At 35.3% G+C, this 20,351-nt stretch overlaps 1 protein-coding gene and 2 pseudogenes across 2 annotated transcripts; 2 read left to right on the top strand and 1 right to left on the bottom strand.

Annotated features, from left to right (window-relative positions):
* Positions 1–16,317: 16,317 nt before the first annotated feature.
* LOC149539664 (ABC transporter B family member 17 pseudogene) lies at positions 16,318–17,934 on the bottom strand (annotated as a pseudogene). The gene is made up of 2 exons (XR_016356283.1): positions 16,626–17,934; positions 16,318–16,517 (listed from the first exon to the last, which is right to left on the bottom strand). The product of XR_016356283.1 is annotated as an ABC transporter B family member 17 pseudogene (transcript).
* LOC149539663 (uncharacterized) lies at positions 17,112–20,104 on the top strand. Its single transcript, XM_089800885.1, has 2 exons — positions 17,112–17,564; positions 17,698–20,104. The coding sequence occupies exons 1-2, from the start codon at positions 17,112–17,114 to the stop codon at positions 17,707–17,709; spliced, it is 465 nt and encodes a 154-aa protein (XP_089657011.1). The 3' UTR covers positions 17,710–20,104.
* Positions 18,901–20,104, top strand: LOC149539662 (uncharacterized; annotated as a pseudogene).
* Positions 20,105–20,351: the final 247 nt, after the last annotated feature.

Raw genomic sequence — 20,351 nt, 5'->3', positions numbered from 1 at the left:
ATGAAGTAATAGAATCTAAAACCCATGAATCATCAACACTTTCTAAAGATAGAAGTAAAGCATCCTCTTCAGATTTGTTACGTACCATATTTGCCTCCTTGTCTCCATCTAGTTTATCTCCTTCATTTTTCTTTCAATTCCAACAATCTTTCTTTTTGTGCCCTAGTTTCGCACAGTACCAACAATCATTTGGTCCTCTCGATTGAGACCTCCTCCCCTTTGACTTTCCTCTTGATTTCCCATGATTTCTAGAATTACTTTCTTTCTCAGTCATTCTACCTCAACTTTGTGCGTTCAAAGCACTTCTTGATGTAGATCCACCTGAGGATTTCCTACGAGTTTCCTTATTCAAAATAACACCAATCACATCATCATATTTTAGGGTACTAGATCTAGGAACAAAATTACTCACAACCATTACCAAGCCATTCAAGCTTTCAGGCAAAGAACACAAAATCAAGAGAGCCCTAATTTCTTCATCAAAATTGATACCCATAGAAGATAACTAACTAGTAATAGTATTAAACTCATTTAAATGATCTGCAATAGATCCACCTTCTGCCATTTTCATATTAAATAAATGCTTCATGAAAAATACCTTGTTTGAAGTAGAGGGCTTTTTATACAGTGTCGCTAGGGTTTTCATCAACTCTTCTGTTGTCTTCACTTTTTTAATATTAAATGCCACCAATGGTGTCATGCATAATCAAATGCTTCCAAGTGCTTTTCTGTCCAAAAGATCCCATTCATCATTTGACATAGATCCCTGATTCTTGGCTTTGCCTTCTAACGACTTCCATAAATCCTTCTAATAAAGATAGTCTTCCATTTGCATCTTCCATAACTAAAAGTTCTACCCATTAAACCTATCAAACCTCAGCTTACCCTTGTCTTCCATTGCTCCCACTCGACCGTGAGACTCCCACTCAACTGTGAGACTTTCCTGTAGAGGATAACTGAAAAACAACCTCGCTCTAATACCACTTGTTAGGATTTAACCATAGACAGAAATAACAATTACATGAAAATATAACCAATAACAAAAAATAATAGATCATACAAAAAAGAACACAAGGCACCAAGATTTAACGTGGTTCACCCAATCCCTGAGCTACATCCACCAAATAGCAAGTCTGATATTATTACAATCCAGTGATAACAACCTAATTACAATCTGTAATCCCTTATAGCTCAATACTGCTGCAAGAACCAATTTCGCATCACCACAATAAAATAATCCCTAACCCTAAGCCCTTTTATACAAGTGATTTTATGTCATTTTAGGGTTACAAAATGTCATCCATATGTACAATACTTTCCTGATTAGTCACCATAAACTAACAGTGAGTGCATTATCTCATATTTGGATTGGATAATATTTGATAGAACCCATGATGATTTTTATATGGAGCTATACCCAATTATGTATTTTGGATCTTTCTAAAACTTATCGAGTTCCATGGAAATCATACCAAAATCATGACTTTGTGATGCTTCAAATATATAATTATAGCCCATTGCGATTATCTTCACAAAGATATGGCATCCACTTTTAGCTTGGAATCTTGGTCTCACCAACATCAATTGGAATACAATTTTGGCCTTTGGATACTTTGGCTCTAAAACTAGTTTGAGCATCTAAACCTATCTGTGTTTCTCTTGAACCAGTGAATTTGCATCTTTGAATTTGAACCTCTGAACCATGGAATCATTAAAACTGAGCCTCCCAAATGGGTCTTACATAATTTTGAAGTCTTTTCCAATTTGGTTCGAAGCAGACCAACTGAACTTTTGAACCACTTGTAATTAGTTCAATGGGTACAAAGTGTTTCAAAAATACTTTGTACCATTTGAAACTATTTTCTTGATCTTACACTTTGGCACATGTGTCCTTTGGTTCATTGTTATGACAATTAATCTAAATATTTCCTTCATAAGACAAAACTTCACAAAGCACTTTTCAATATTGATCAGAGGAGCATCAAAGAAAACCAAGAAAAGACCATTAGGAAGATTGGATTTTCAAGCTCAAAATTGGGTTCAAAAAACCAACTAACACACTATAATCTCACTTGAGGGTAGATGGAATATACAAGTAACCTCATCCCATTACCATTAGATCTAATAACATTAAGCTCAGGAAATTCATATATGTAGAAGATAATATACCCAATACAAATCCACATCTCTCATAACCTAAATCTCCAATGGATTTAATGATGAGTACTAATCAAAAATGAATGCCATGGTATTTATAGATTAATACACCCGTAATTTTGATAACTCTTGTAATCACAGGTCAACAAACTGCATTAGTATATCATACCAATCAATCACAATCTATCAACCATACAAAACTATAAAAACCTATGTACAAGTCAACTTCCTAGATACATTTCAACTTTTTGGGTATAGGTCAAAATTATCCCTAGGTACATGTTGAATTCTTAGGTATAGGTCAAATTCTTGGGTACAAGTTAAATTTATGGGTTTCTTACTCAAAACAACATAGTTAAATTACTATAAATAACATTTTATGTCCACACTAAAAGGAAAAAGATGCTAGAAAATAAGGAAAACACATGAGAATTGGTACATACCCCATCCAAGGGCATGCACTCCTCTATAGCTAACCTCAACAACTCTAGCCTCATTGGCTCCGATAGTATTCTCCTTGGCATTTTCTCCTCTTCATTATTTTTCTTTTTTCTCAAGAGTACAAAAAAGGGAGAGTCACAAATGACTTCTCAAAAGCTAAAAACTCACTTATACCCAGTTTTTGAGTTAGCTATTTTACCTTTTTGTATGATATTAATGTCTATTTCTCTTTACTAGTATCTCCCTATAATAATTTGATCACAAATTGAGCTAGGAAGCTATGATTTCTACATCGTTATAAGCACTAGAGTCATTATTCAATGCCCTTTCTTTCCAAGTGTCTTTGAAACATTTTGAGTTTGTATCAAATGATTTTGAAAAGTATTTGTCACCACTCTACATTTATAGTTCATCATAGTATACATGATTCCTTTTTTTGCCTCCCTTTTAGCAAGATGAAATAGAAGGGGCATATAACTACCTACAAAATTCAATACATTCCTTAGTTAGTCCAATATGATTTTTGATTATCTTTGACAACTGGAATGGTTTCTTGTAGGATCTACATGTTGAGGACTTTGATATATCCATTTTTATTTACTAATGATCTTTTTATTTTAGCTTGCATACACACATAATTCCATATATCGCTAAAGTGAGGGATAAATGTATAATCTTAAATTATAAGTACTTGTGTACTCTACAATATAATAATTGTTTTAACACCCTACTTTGTGTATTTATATTTTAACACTTTGTACTATATTAAATTTCAATCATTTTCTCTCTTTTACTTATTTAAAACCAAGGTAGGATCTAATACATCCTCTATTTTATTTCTCTAACTAATGAAAAAAATGAGGCATGATCTAATATCTATGCATTCTCCTAGATTATTCCCTCTAATCAAAAAATTTATTTCCTTCTTGGGTCCCACTTTCAGATTCATATATCATTATCTCAGTCATCTTTTCAATTCTTTTCAACCACTTATACATATTAGATCTTGCAAATTCCATCTTAGAATTGATACCTTTGGATATATGTTGAACCTCATTTGATCCACACTTGGTATAGGTTAGATCTAGTTTAACCTAACCTTAGGGGTTTAATTTTAGTGGATTTCAGGACTTATGTTGGGATATTTCATTTTCCTACCAAGTTTGATCTGCTCTCACCAATTTGAACCGTGAAATCTCTATAAAATTAGCTCATTTGATTCACTTTGGAAAAAGGAATCAAGTGCAAGATGGACATCCCAATTTAATAAGAAATTTAGTGCAAGGTGGAAACCCTATTCTTATGTTATCCATTGAAGCAAGGGTTGATTGTTGACTTCTTCATTCAAGTATTTCAATCAAGCATTTACACTCTCAAATCAAGCAATTCAAGATATCATGGAGTTTCAAATGGATTGTGAAGATGGTTAGGAATACATTCTCCCTTGGGGTTAGTAGGATTTCCTTGTTATTTTTAGATCTACAATTTAGTACTTCATATTTACACATTTGCATAATTACATGCATTCATAGACATATTGATTGCATTTATATTCTAGGGTTTTCCTCTATTTACATATAGGGTTAGATCTGAACATTTGACTACTCTTTCATTTTAGACACAATCTAGATTTACATATCACACAATTTACATTTCATAACAACTATCCATGGAAGAGAGACTTACCTAGATACACTTTCAATTTTTTGTTTTGAATAGATTAGGTGTCGGTTGAATCTTTGACCTACACCTAGGTATATCTATAGTATTTTCAATTGTATATCTAGAAAACCCCATAGAAGAACTTCTATACCAAAATTTTTGTTTCTAATTCTTACTAACTCATCTCTTGGCTAGTGGATTTTGATAATCAAGTTTGCGATTTTCCCTAACTATTTTTCCTCAAATATGAAGTTCAAGTTGCTTTCCTCTAAAATATTTGCATACGTTGATATGATGTGATTGTACACTAAGCACTCCATAACAAAATGGTGCTCCATCTCAACAACCCCCATGTCACAGAATAGGTGTGTCCTATTTTCCCATTCCTCTTTTGGCACCTGCTATCTACCCATTTCACGTCTTAGTTGATGAGATCTAGTTCTGAGTTGGGCTATAATCATTTTTTATCTCCATTTACTATTTTCTCCTTTATGCACTTTTTTCCTTATGATTTGTTGTGGGATTAAATTCCTTGATATAATAAGAGTTTTTTTGCCCATTATGCTTTGTCCATATGATACTTTGAATTTTTTTACAAATATTCTTTTTTTTCTTCATTACTAAATAGACATCCTTGAATGTTAACATCCCATTTTTTCATACACTTGTCATTTTAATTCATCCACACATCTTTTCTCCTATCTAGCCTTTTTGTGGTGACTAATTTAGGCCAATGATGACTTTCCACACCCTGAGTTTTTTTTAGGTAACCTAGCAACCAAACCATTACAATGACTTCTAAGGGGAAGGAACAAACTTCTGCCAATAAGATCTCACTAGGAACAATTGGTTTGTTGATGATAACATGTTTTTGTAAGCTTTAAACCTATCTCCATTTCTTATCTTACATACTTCTATTGCAAATTCCACACCCATATAAGCTAGTCAGGGTGACTAACAAACCAAATAACATTTTCTTGGTCTTCCAATCCTAAAATTTTGCATTCTTACACTTATTTTGTAGAGAATGCAATGCTTCCTATGCCCCTTGAATTCTTTTTGTTTTGCATGTTTTCTAGCTAAGATTTTTTTGAAAATTGATTCCCAAATATTTGTACTAATTCACTACTCTAGAGGATTACCCTCAAAGAGAATTGTGCATGAGGGTTTCCTATTTCTCTTCAAAGAAATGATCATCACTTTGGTTTTTCTATTGTTCACTTGTATTCCCACTTCTTGACTAAAGATCTCTAATGCCTTTAGATGTTCTCTCAAACCATTGGTTGTCTTAGTGATTATGTTGAGATCATCCACATGTAAAGGTACTTTTATCAGATAGCTAGTTAGTTGCACCCCTTCACCACTAGTCTTATTTAACCATTCTTCTAGCTTGTCAATGTAAATCCCAAACAAAGTTAGAGATAATGAGCACCCCTACTTGAACCCAATATCACTACTAAATCATTCATAGATCCCATATGTAGCTCTAACTTTAACCTTAACATGCTCATATAATCTATGTACTGTGACCCTAACTTCCTTAGGAATTTGAACTCTTCCATCCTATCCAAAAAAATTGTCATACAACACTGTGTCAAAATCTTTTTTAAAGTCCACAAAATAACAAAATGCCTCAATCTCGTGGGTGTTCCATATTTTTTGTCTAGACATCTAAAAGTGACCCCATGACCAATATTGGAATAATTTGGTCTAAAACCAGCTTGCTCCATTGCTCCATTTCTTTTTATTTTTGCCTATCCACTAATTTTTTGTAAGGAAAATTGCAACAAATAATATAACCATTTCCAAATAGCCCATAATAGATCTTAAACAAATATGCAATTGAAACCCACATGCAAGAGAAAAGACAACATACCCACTAAAATTATGACACAAGATACACCTTGGGAAACACTCATTGAGGAAAAAAAAACCCAGCCTCCAAAAGAATCCATCACAATATATTATTCAACGAAAATATCATTGCAATACAACCATGGAAGCCTTCAAAGCCATAGCCACAACCAGGAAATCCATGTGAAGAAGAATGAATCCACACATCCCATGCCATGTTTCCAACCCTCACAAATGCTACCTTGGCTAACCTGTCAAGCCTTGTCCCTTGACTCTTTTTTTTTTTTTGCCTTTTGTTTTATTTCACACCAACAACTACCCTTGCGGCTGCTTATATAGTAGCAAGTCCCACAAAACCACCAAATGGTATTACATAAACCATGTGTTACCTAACCCATTGACCCCACATGTATTATTGGAAATTTAATTCTTTTCCCCAATATTAAATAATTACATGAAATACTATCACAATGTTACAATACAACTCATCAAGTATATCCCATGGGAATCTTTCCATGTTGTACGTCCATATGGGTGCAACATTACATAATAAAATAAAATAATACAATATAACAATATTATGCAATGTGTGCAACACCCATTATCTCAACATTTTTGTTCTTCCATACTGCGAAATAACTTACTGAGGAGGGGATTGACCATGCTAGTTAGATAATTACCACACTAGTTGTCTAGTATTGAGGGAAACCTTCCTCATTGACATTGTTAAAGATACGATTGATATGAGGTGTAAGAATATCAACACCTCATTTTAAAAATTCAATTGGTAGCCATCAATATCTTGGACTTTTCCTTCAACTAATCTCCTTATGACTTGAACAATATCTTCATTGTGAAATAGATCAAATATGGACTTAATTACTAGGGTTCTATGCTCTCCCAACCTATGTTCATAAATAATATCGGTATACTCTAACCATTAAGCCCCCATGATGCCATCCTCTATTTTATTTGTCATTTGTCACATATCTTCCCAAAAAAATTTGGGATTATTTTTCCCAAGGTTGATCAACTCAAGCCTTCTTAAGTCTACGTATTTCTCTTTTTCCACCTTTAACAAATTTTCATACTCCCTTTTGTTTTCCTTATCCATTTTCCCTCTCACATTCCTTTTTACCATCTTGCAATCATCATCAAACTAAGGGTTAGTCAGGAATGTATTCTTAATGTCTCTTTTGACCCTTAGTCTTTTACATTCCTCAAGAGCCTTGATAAAAATAGGGACAAGATTATCTTTGTCAACAAGGTGCTATTTTGGGGTATTGATATTATTTTCATAAGTATTAGACAACTAGTAAACATAATCTTTGAGAATTTTTTGATTTTCTTGTGTTATTAAAATCCTACCAATCAAAGGCACTTTCCTTCCTTAATAAGCAATTTTACCATTTTGTTGTCCTTTTATGTGAGTGGTTAGCTTTGATAAAATTGGATTGTGGTATAATTCAACCTAATTTAGCACTCCCCTATCTCAAATTCAACTATCTTTGAGGTGTAACCTTGAGAGAAGATGGTAAAGTCAACCACACATTTCTCTATTGTAGGTTTTACAAGTAATACCCCAAGATTTAGGCCATTTGTCCATACCATTGCATATGACTATATTGTAAGGGCTGTGAAAACCTAGTAATTTTGCCCCAAAGCGATTTACCTTGCACTTGTTGTGCTGTGATGAACTTTCCCAGTATTTTGTCAACTCTTCTTCTAATCATAATGGATTAATGCTTTCTTTGTAACTTCTTTTGAGATTGAGAGTCTGATTTTTTTTTCTATCGTAGTGTTAAAGTCACATATGATTACAATTTTCCTAAGGATCTAAAAGCAAAAATATCCTATTTGAGTGATGTGAATGGATCTACTCGGTCAAGATTATTCTTCTTATATATTTTTGAGCCTTTAGGAGCGAAGTAGTAGGCTGCCAACCTTACAGATACTTGATCTTCTAATATTTTCATCCATATGTATTGATTTTTACGTCTTCTTTCTATACACTTATAAATCTACCCCTTGTTTCCTTAATTCAAATGGTAATACCTCCATGCCCTTTGCCACTTTCAGTCCTTTCATTCCACACTGAGACTTTCTTATACCCCTCAAATTCTTGGACCTTACACACATCATGTTCATGTATCTTTTTAAGTAAAATAATGTAATTATCTCTAGTTATGGGCCTTAATATAGGTCCTCTTTTCCAAGGGTAACCTTTGCAATTATAGTTAACCATTGTTAAGTATTCCTAGCTAGGCCCAATTTCCTATATATCATGTGTTATTTTTTCACTAATTTGGGTTTCCCATTTTGTAGCTACGCCCATTTTCCACTTTCTCTTATAGCTTTTACTTTTCCAATTCTTTCCTTCTTTCATCTTGTTGGGTTATGGTGAGGTCTTTATCAAGATCTATACATGTATCTTTGAGAAACCTTTTGTTTCTTAGGATTTTATTTTTGTCTTCTATATTCCTCAATGCCACCCTTGTTATCCTTCATCCATTTTTCTGTTCTTTGTGTTTTTAAAATCACTCTATTCCAATCTAGTTGGTCTTCGTGGAAGTTTATTTTTAACTCTTTTGTGTTTTCTTATTCACTACAGTCTCTTATCCCTTTAATGATGATTTTTGCTACCTTCTCATTTTTGTCTTTCTCCTCCCTAATTTGTCTCCTTAATTTATTTTCTATGATGTCAGTAGGCGGGTTCACTAGCTCCCTTACTTCTTCAATTTGCTCTCTTAGTTGCTTCTTATTTGGTTCCATGGTGGCCATCACAAATTGGATTTCTTTAATCCATGGGTCATTATCTATATTTCTTTTGCTTCCCCCTATTGTGACTTCTATTTTTTTTTTTCATATCTCTCCTACCTCTTTCCTTAATAAAATCATTTCATACTCCCCTTTTCCATGTTAAATTGTAGTTTTCACACTTTCTCTCCAAGCATATTGTTCTATTATGTTAGTTTCTATTTGTTTTCGATGATCTCTTTTGCTTTAATATGCCTTACCTTTGGTAGATAACATTAGTATGGATGTTTCATTCTTCTCTCTTTGCCCATGTTTCATGACATCAATAACCAAGGTTTTTAGTATCAATCTTGGAAGTATAACTACAAGTTTTTCCCTTTTAGCATATTGAACCTTTCAAATATTTCTACGTCTAATTATTCCTTTGTATTGTTTCACATACACATAATTCCCCCCAAAGGTGACACATTGAATTAGGGAAAGCCCAACATGCTTGGTAGTTGAGTGCTACTTGCTTCCCTATGTTGTAAAACTTCCCAAACCCTATTGGATAGAACATCTCTAGAAAGATTGGAAAACCCCCTAATTTATCATCCCAAAGAAAGGATTTTGAAGTAAACTATTCCTCTAAACCACTTCCAAGGTGTTGAAACTAGACCCTAAACTATTATGCCTTGTAGCCTCCCTATGCCTATTTGTGGTTCTATTACTCATATTGATCAATCAATGTGTTTTGTTTGATAATAGTTTCAACTAGCTAAGGGCCATCAAAATTTGGTGTGTCTCCACCAACAATGACTAGCAAGTTTCATTGACGTTTTAAAGGTGTTTTGATTTTGTGTATATTTTCACACTTAAAGTGTAGAGATTATGTAGTTGTACATTGAGATGTGCAATTTTATGCCTTTCCTTAGCATGAGATAGAGGAACAAAAGAAAAGGTTCTAGAGGGGAAAACATGGGCCACACCTAAAACCCAAAGCCCCAAAACCTAGTACCTTATTTCTCTTGCAAGCCCTTGCCATTTTCCCCTGCATTGCTCTTGCTAACCCTTAAGTCACTCAAATTTGAATCAACATGCCTTGTTGAATCACCTCCTCTGTTAATGTTGTTGGATTCTTGTATGTGGTAGCTACAAAAACCCACCTTAGAAGACACACCTTCAAACCCCCAATGCTTGTTGGTAACACTGTTGTATTGTTCTTGGGTCGTTAGAAGTTCACAAGGCGAGATGAATTGATTAATGACCCTCCTTCACCACCAACGCTATTTTCCATTTTCTTTGACAAAATTTCCATGTTAGATGGATTCAAATGCCATTTAATTTTTTTGTAAATACTCATTCATTGTCATTAATTTTTGAAATATACAACATGATATTCAATTTGATAATGAATATTTTGAGAAAAGTTTGACTTTTAGACTTTGAAATGATGAATTTAAATTTGGAAGCAAACTAAATTTCATAAAATAATCTCCTTCAAGCTTAAAAAATTCTCCTATTTTGTTTGTCCACTATCTCTAAAATTAATCCCCTCCTCACTAAATATGAGGAAGCTTTTGGTTAAAAAAACAGTTAGCAAAAGTGAACCATTTTGATTTTTAATACCAAGTAATCCTTGAAAAATAAACTATTAGAGTAATTAGATATTTTCTAATTAACTCTATTATACTTAAGCTAAGCTATAGGCATATATAATTAATTATTTTATTAATTATTATCATGCAACCTAGGTTAGATTTAGGGATTTTATCTCCTTTATAAGGATGATATCTCTATGTAATCTTAATTCGATTAGTTAACTTTTGATTAATAACAATCTCTTTTTTGCTCATCAAGAATGTCTCATCTATGGATCTAGGAATTTTAGCTTCCATAGCTTTTGCTTCTCTCTTTCTATGACAAATGTTTGCATGCAAGTGATTCTTAAGAGTTGTAGGGTTGACTTTAATCAACTTCAACATTGTATCAGAGCTTCAGAGTTTCATGCCCCTTTTTTGTTCTTGAGAATTTTGGCATTGGTTTTTAGATCTGAGCTTTTAATACTTTTTTGTATTGGATATGGAAGGGACCTATTTATCAAAGCACTTTAAGCCCAAACAGACATTACCCTTGAGCCCAGATCATCCAAAAACCCCTATTTTGATATAAAATACATCTAGTTTGGACCTTGTTGGAATCAAATTGAGACAATTTTTATTTATTTATCAAAAATTGCCCCAATTTTTTTTTACAAAAAAAGCACATAGAAATCTTTATTCTTTCCAAGTGTTTTTGTTAAAATGGTGGCTCTTTTGTGTTAAAGGAAATGTGTTTTTAATTTTTCACTCTAGGAGGACTTTTTTGGGATTTACACAGGAGGACAATTTTGGGACCCACAACCATGTGGGCCCTTTATCTGTGCACCTTCAACATGATTGTACCTATACTTTGTCTTTTGGGAAAACCACCACCCTCCATATACTAGAAACCAACATTGCATGATTTTCATGAGGAGTGCATTACCTTGCAGCGCGAGCCCTCTCCTTTATCAATACCTACCCCACATCAGCACCTCCTTGGTTACTACATCGGGTTGTGGATGATATAGTTTTTTGGACTTGCAGGTTTGATGAGATGTCGACATTCGTAGTACTGTCAATGGTCTTCGTGAAGGTGTAATCTTTTTATTGGTGAACGTGCCACTTGAGTAGACTCTTTTGTGTGATTGGAGCAAATCTTTTGGAGCTAAATTTGTGATTGGGCTCGATTTTATGTGTGTTTTTGCATGCACATATATCTACCATGTGGGGTTCACATCATTCTCTATATGGGCTCTTTTTTTGTGGGGTACTTTATTTGATAGGCCTGTCCTCTGGCCTTTGATTACGCTTCACCTTTTTCCCATATGCCATGGTCTACCCAATCACGCCATGCCATGTGGAAAGAGTATATGATGCTAGTTATTTTGTCTTGGTACATTCTATTTAGTTTTTTGCATTTTTGCATTTTGGTGGATATCTTGGTTGTTTTTGGTCTGAGGATCGATTTCATTGCTTTAGATGTTTTGTCATGGGTTGTACTATCTATTATATAAGTCTTATGTCTCTTCTAGTCTATTTAGACATCTATTGTATGCATTCTTGTAAATACACTGAGATAAAGTGGCATATTGCATCTGCATTTTCATTTCAGTTGTTTTGCCTTTTGATTCAAGCAGTGTCATTTGAGGACACTCATGTAGATTATTGTATTCTTGGGATTCATTATATCTTGTGCCTTATTGTACATGCACTACTCTGACTAAAGTGTGATGGGGGGTTGATGTTTTACCTTTGTTTGTCATCTTCCTTTGTCTAGTGAGTTTTCCTTATGTGATATTAGCCTCATGACATGTTTGATATTGATCACTTTAGTACGCACATATATGTATTATTTTGTGCATCTTGATTGTGGTTCCTTGACATGCAGTTTTTTGGCCCACTTTTTCCAATTTCCTATTACCTCACCCTTGTCTACATTAGGGGGGTTCTTCTATTGGCTCTTATGATCCCTTGGTTCGATGGAGTGAACTATGTATTCAATATTTATTCCTACATATTAGGCGGATGCAATTGTTGGGTACCTATGCATTTCAGTGAGAAGGATCATTTACCATATAAACAATCTTCTTTTCACTCATACTTTGGTTGCAACCTTCCATGTTCAATTGATTAGCTCTTCAGGCTTTGGTTTTTTTATGCCATATGTATCTTCGAGTTTAGTTGTTTTCTTTTGTGTGCCTCCTGATTCATGTAGTGTCTTCTAAGAGCACTCATGTAGATTATGGTCTTCTCTACCTGGTCAAGTTCTATTTCAGTGGAGGTTCTTCAGATCAATAGTTATTTTTCATAGAGCTTTGCAACTTCTACACGATTCAGTGGTGTTCTACATGATCATCTCTTTTATTCCTATCTTTTGGGACGTTCTTTAGTTTAGAGGCTTCTTCATTCCTTCACTAGTTATTTCAGCATTATTTCCATATCTTTTTGGAGTATGGTTTTTTCATGTGGTTTCTCTATCTCTCCTCTTTACAGGGATTTGGTTGTGCCTGGGTACCTCATCAGGCCTTGTTTGCTAGGACCCAAATATTCTTTCAGTAGTAGTTTCTAGGTTTTTAGCTACTCCCTAAGTTTATCTTAAGGGGGGGGGGGGGGGGGGGGGGGGGCGGGGTGTGTTAGAGTAATTAGATATTTTCTAATTAAATCTTTTCTACTTAAGCTAAACTTTAGGCATATAATAATTAATTCTTTTATTAATTATTATCATGCAACCTAAGTTAGATTCATGTTAGGATTTTGATCTCTTTTATAAGGATGATCGCTCTTTGTAATCTTAATTTGATTCATTAACTGTTGATTAATATCATTCTCTTTTTTACTAATCAAGAATGTCTCATCTGTGGATCTGGGAATTTTAGCCTTCATATATTTTGCTTCTCTCTTTCTACGACAAGTGTTTGCACGCAAGTGATTCTTGGGAGTTGTAGGGTTGATCTTTTATCAACTTCAACACAACTTATTGCTGCATCTGGCTTCAAGGAAGCTTCTCTTCCAAGTTCATACCTAGATATTCCTTTCTTTATGAGAATAAATAAATGTAGTTACTAGTCTTCCATAATAGATAGGTTAAAGAAAAAGACAAGTAAATGGAATGCCAGGTGACTTATTGAAGGTAGATTGATGTTAGTAAAAACCTGTTTGGCTACAATTCTTAACTATATCATTTTAGTGCTTAATGCCCTGACCACAGTCATTAAGAAGATATAAAGAATTATATTTAATTTCATATGGAGAGATAATATGTTGGGAAAAATATGATTTTGCTGGTCTCCCTTAAAATCACGTCTCATGAAAATTTTTATGGGAGATGTGGTTGCATGATCCACACCTTAGGAATCAAGCTTTTGGGGCAAAGCTTACATGGAGAATGTACACATGTCCACAAGCTTTGTGGGTTCACATCATGCAAGAAAAATACCCAAACAACCCCAATAATGCACACATTTTTACAATGGCAAACCCCCCACATGTTTAGCCATGTGGAACTTTATTGTGCAACCATGAGAGATGATCATTTATTATATTACCTGGGAAATTCAGGTTGGAGATGAGGCTAACTTTTGGTTTGATTCATGGTCAAGACAAGACAACCCCCTTTGGATACAATCAGATGTATCCAGACTACAGTAGACATTGTATCATGAATTTAGGGCTCCAAAGTATGTAACTACATAGAGGTGGTGGAAATAACGTCTAATAAGATAATTTTGAAGGATTCTAATATCCTTCCAATTCCACTTTTTCATCAAGAGATGTTATCATGAATTTTTATCAAATGGGCGCCTTCCAACTTTGGTAATTATTTAGTGAAGGGGGGATATAACGATTTACTTTACATCCAAAACAACTCATCTTTGCAAAGGATGTTTAAATTCTATTAGAACCCATTTGTCGCCCCCAAGCTGGGAAGTTTTGCATGGCTGGCTCTCAAACAATGTGTTCTCACAAGTGATCAACTCTTGCGTTTTAATATTACTGCCCCTTTCCAATGTGTGTTTTGCAACTCTTAGGTTGAAAATGTTGATTATTTGTTCCTCACATGCTCTTTTGCACAATCATGTTGGTTGCACCTACTCAATAAGCTCAATATGGACCTCCCATTGCCTAACACACTTTAAGATCTTTTTGAGTCATGGCCGATGACACAACATGATTCTCTTTTTGCACCACTTTGGCAAATCATTCCAATAGCTACCATTTGGGCTATTTGGTATGAACATAATTTTAGAATATTCAGGCAATAATCTATACAGTTTGATTTCTTTATTCAAAAGTTGGAGCATTCTATTGTGGAAACCATGAATGCTCATATCTTCCCAAGGTCACAATCAACATCACCATTCTAGGCATGGGATGCCTCAATGAAAGTAAATTGGAAAGGGCTTTTTATTCCCATTGTGGGTTCAATCCCATCCTCGATCCCAACATATGAAAAATGTCAAAAGGTAAGATGGCAAGCTCCTCCCCCTTCTTTTGTGAAATTGAACTTTGATACCTTCTATGGTGGGGGGGGTGGTTGGGGGTGACTATCCCCATCTTGGATACCACAAATAACATGGTGAAAGCATTAGCATTGTTTAATGGTCTTAGGGGACGCTCTACACAAAGGCTATTGTAATTACCAAGTTGAAGGGGACTTGACAATTATAGTTCATGCTGCAAAAATTGGCAAACCTATCAACTGGAAAATCAGGTATATTATGAAACAAGTTTGGCAATCCCTGAAGAAGTTCAGTAACCTAGCAATTTATAAATGAAATAAATACAATAAATAATGTGAACAATATTTCTTAAAATAATTTAATAAATTAAAAGAAAAACCAATTTTTGTATAAAAATAAATATTTGTTAAATAAAATTTATAAAAAATATATATATATAGACACACTTAATTATATGAAATAGATCTTATAAAATGACTTTAAACTTTACTTTCTTTTTTTTTGATCGGTAAATGACCGAAGCCTTGGTATATATTTTATTAATCAAATTTCAGATATTTACATGTCCTCGTTCAAATGGACACTGGTAGGAAAAAACGAGAAAGAAAACCTCCACTCTTGCCCAGGACTTTCGTCCTAAAAATTACATTAAAAAACTAAGGAGCATACCCCTATTTCCAAATTACAGAATTAAATTTTAAACTTTACTTTCATCCTTAAAAAAAAAAAAAAACTAATATTATATAAGAATAATTTAACTAATATTATATAAGAATAATTTAAATCTTAATTGTTTCATTGATATTATTATAAAAACTCAACTTCTTGTAGTCAAATTCACCGAACCATGTTATATGAATGGAAATTCGTACAAACTCCATTCCTCATAATAACTAGTGCTTGTACCCCAACATGATCCAAGAGTACAGCCGATAGGCATTGGTGTTGCAATGTGCACACAGCATTACTCTGGACTTATTATATGATTGGATACAGGTTCTCCACAATTTATATGCAACATTTGTAGAGTGATGTAGAAATTAACTGCACAATATTTCTTAAGTCATGATTTCGATATAGATAAGATTCAAGCTTCATTGAACACTTGCAATAACAAAACAACAGATTCAACAGTAACAAAATGACATTGTCAACGTAAGAGGTGTATTAAGACCAAGCAAGAGTTTGATACAAAAGAGATCCAATACAAAATTTTCATTGCTTGAAATTTTTTGAAACCTTGTCAACAAAGCCATTTTTACGCGTATCTTATATTTTAAAAGTATAGCATCCAATGTTATTTTGTTATTTTGATAATTAGAGTTACATCTCTGTCTGCTGTTAATTTCTAAATTCTGTTCTGGAAAATCTATTATTATTTGATAGATTTAACTGTACTGAAAATTTTATTATTAATCGACAGATTTAAATGTAAATATCTCATTTCAAGTTTTGTTCTGCAAATTATATTCATCCTTAACTCATTCAAAATATTAACCAGTGATTCAAACTGCAATAAACCCAAGCCTGCGAAATAAGTATTGTTCCAAATTGCTGCCCAGATAGTTTGCTCAAAGGCCACTTTCGCAGGCACAACACACCAATCCTGGAAAGGAAATAGAGCCTGCATACCCATATTTGTTTGTCAAACCCTTTTTGCAAGGAAAACAAATATCATTCAAATTAAACAAGTATGAACTGTAAGAGACTAAGAAAGAGGGACAGGTGTTACCTCACAAAGATGATAGTAATAATGAGACAAAGAACAATGAAGACCAAATCCAACAAGATTAGATCTGAACATCCGGGTTCGATCAAATTCAAAAATTGGTTTGCTTTCTGTATCAAACTCTTGCTTGGACAGTGTTCTCAAATCATGACTTCAGAAATATTGTGCAGTTAATTTCTACATCAAACTAATGCTCTGTTGTCACCTCCACTTCACAATATAACAGCAACGCCTATCGGCTGTACCCTTGGACCCTGACGGGGTACAAGCGCTAGTAGATTATTACCTTAGATTTGAGGAAATTGAAGTCACAGCTCAATGGGTAGTAGCATATCACGCAAAGAGGCGGATATATGAAGAAACTGTAAACAAACAGATCTGTCAGTCCCGCATAATACAGATAAGCAAATCCATATCAAGATAAAAATAACAGGCCCTCCTTCACTCGTTTAGCCATCCCGATGATCGGTATGGGCTAATTCTGCAGCCATGGGCGCTATCAGCGTTGGCAGCAGCTGCTATCCCGCAACATCAGCCAGAGTTTTCAGTATACCTAATTATTTTCATTGTCATTTTCATGTTCGCGCTTCATTAACAACAAAGTTTCACGCTTCTCATCAAGGACTAAGCGATAGGGCTTGTTCCAGAGTGTTGCCATGTCCCCCCAGTAATGGTACGATCAAATTAATCAATAGCAGAACTTTGAGGGCGCCCTTCATATGCAGAGCGGACCTGGGAAGCTCTATAGCACAGCTGAAACTGGGGAATCGCCTAGAAACTGACAAATTGGCGTCGTCTGTAAGAGACAAAACTATGAAGGCGGTAGATGCTCTGGGAGGTCGAGTGACCATTGGCGACGTGGCGAGCAAGGCGGGCTTGAAGCTCAACGAAGCAGAGAAGGCTTTGCAGGCCCTCGCCGCAGATTCTGGAGGGTTTCTCGAGGTATAAACCATCCAAAACGTATATTTTCTTTTTATCTCTCTTTTCTATTTTTGCCTTAAAATATTAACAGATTCAAATTGTCAAAATATTTGCAATTTTGCTTGAATTGTTTTTACACCAAATATCATGTCAGCCATTGCTGTAGCTGGACAAGAGCCGCATAGGCTCCGCCCTCTCTGCATATGAGATTGTTGTGCTGCCCAGATTCGATCACCTGACCATTTCCTGCATAGATGAGGTCGTCGTTGCAGATTGTGGAGAGGCAGTGGGCAATGATGAGCGTTGTGCGGCCGATGGAAGCGTTACCTAGGGCATCCTGCACAGTCTTCTTTGACTTCGCGTCGAGAGCACTGGTGGCCTCGTCCAGCATTCAACTTTGACTAATGTTGGTTTCTGGTTGTTTTCGGACAACATTCAACACAACTATCATGACCCTTTACATATAAAAGGAAAAATTAGATTACATACCTATCCCCGAGTGGTTTTGTGAAAATCTGTTGGAGCGCAACTTGATCGTCCCTATCAACCAAAATCCCTGATTCCTCACACTCCATCTGTTTCTCTATCAACAAATCAGCGACCCTGTTCCTTAAGTTCTTATAATAAGTATCGGCAGCATCCCACTCCCCAACGGAAGACTCCTGGCAGCTCCCTCTGACGAGAAAGCAGCTCTCTGTCCCATGTTGGCTGCTCTGTCATTCGGAACCGCTATAAGCAGGTTAGTGTAATGCATATGCAGGAGGCAGGAAAACGGGGCCGCAAACCAAATTTTCTGTCCGGCGCAAGCAGCAACGTGAGGAATTTCCGGTGGGCTATCGCCCAGGTGAAAGCCTATCGGCTAATGAACGAGATATATATAAAGTTCATCGCATCTAAATAACGTTCAAAGAGGTAAACCTCCCGAAATAGCCATTCCGCCCTTGTTTCCTTTGGCAAACTGAGCCCCTGCGTGTTACATTTCATGGCAAGTAAGGCTTTGATTTGAATGGTAACTGAAATGCAAAGGTATGGGCCGGACACCTGAACGTTGTCAGCTTCTAGTATGCCGGTTAAGCCCGGCCGTAATGCTCATGCTCATGCTAAAATTGCCGCCAATTGGTAGTACAAATGGAACTCAAACCAGAAAACCAGACAAGTCTCTTTGCCGTTGTCTGGAATCCTATCCGCGTTTGGGGTTATCAGTCTCTTTGTCATTGTCTACTTTCTGGGTTATCAAATTCTTTGCCATTGTTTGGAATCAAAGCCATTTTTAGCCAATAGTGAATTCACGACCAGCAACTCCCGCCCATTCTTCTTCCCACCCATTGATAGTTGCAGGTGTGGCTTATAAGAAGGAATGAAAAAGTCTATTTCAGAGCCCGACCAAACGGTGCCCCCTTATCAGATTGAGCTTCCAGATAAGCTCAGGAAGAAAGTTGTAATTTTAGAAACTGAATGTGAGAAAGGCATATGCAAAGTTTATTTGGTTGGGACTCGTCACGTCTCTTCACAATCTGCAAAGGATGTCGAAGCCATTGTTAGCTTCTTGAAACCGGATGTTGTATTCCTAGAGCTGTGTGAAAGCAGGTCTCACTTCATGTATCCTCGAGGCCCGATAAAGGGACGCAAATTTACTGATGCTGTGGTTCATTTGTGTAAGAGTAACAAGATTGAACTTATTGATGCTGTGCATTTTTTGTTTATGAATGAATTGGTAAAAAAAACTTGGAGTTGATGTTGGCGCTGAGATGCAAAGTGCTTATCGAGAAGCAGAGAAATATGGTGGTAAAGTTATATTGGGCGACAGACCGATTGAGATAACAACGCAGAGTACATTGGCAAATATGCATTTCTGGTGCAAAACCAAGTATTTCTTTGCGTCTCTGTGTTCCTTAGAATGTCTACCCTTAGTTCGAGTGGATTCGATAAAGTCGATGACATCCGACATGGAGGCACAAATGGCAAATCCTAATCGGTTGAGGGGAATAGGATGTAGGGTGGAAACAAAAATTCACGAAAGGGATTTGTACATGGCCGCAGGGTTGTTCGAAGTTGCGAAGGAATGCGACTCGGTTGTAGCAGTTGTGGGAATGGCCCACGTTGCTGGCATTCGTCAAAATTGGAAGAAACCCATTCAAATAGAACCTTTAGTGGAAGAGGCAAGGGCTCCAAAGGGATGGCAAAGGTTCATGTTCTAAAGTAAGTGAATCTGGGCATTTTGTTTAAGCATGGTTTTTGTGATAACATACTATGGGAAACATATTTGTTATCCTTGATTTGAGGGTGGCCAGGCTATTTCATACATGTGTCTCTATATATGTATAGAATCTTAAAATTGAACATGGCTATTTACAGTTGGTAAGTACACTTGGTATAATTAGGTTTAAAAACCTTGTGAATTGGGGATGTGACTTGTTAATACCTTTGCCTTTGATAACTTCAATGACTACTGTCATTATTGATAATTTGTGAGGATAGTCATTACTAGACGAAACTGTCAAATGATTCCTTTGACTTTGTCACTATAATTACATTGCAGCATGTTGGTGCTTATCAGTGGATATTGTTTTTGTTACTTCACATGTAATTAGTTGTATTATTTAGGTAATTGTTTGAGAACTTGTGTTAGATATGGGCTGTTTATATTGTTGTATCAGTTGAGAATTTTGTCATCGTTATTGTGTTTCGACATGTCTATCCTTCTAGTTCTATCATTATTAATCTTGTGATAATCACTGTAATAGCCCTGATTAGAATAATTTTATCTTACTGTTGATATAATTTTTCAAATCACCAATGATTGAATAT

Source organism: Cupressus sempervirens, chromosome 9 (assembly GCF_028749045.1).
Source record: "Cupressus sempervirens isolate cs-2001-9-10 chromosome 9, ASM2874904v1, whole genome shotgun sequence".
NCBI classification, from domain to species: Eukaryota; Viridiplantae; Streptophyta; class Pinopsida; order Cupressales; family Cupressaceae; genus Cupressus; species Cupressus sempervirens.
This window is presented reverse-complemented; position numbering and strand designations above follow the sequence as displayed.

Bases quoted from the DNA above. Each gene is read 5' to 3' on its own strand.
- LOC149539663 (XM_089800885.1), top strand. From the start codon at position 17,112: ATGGGCGCTATCAGCGTTGGCAGCAGCTGCTATCCCGCAACATCAGCC.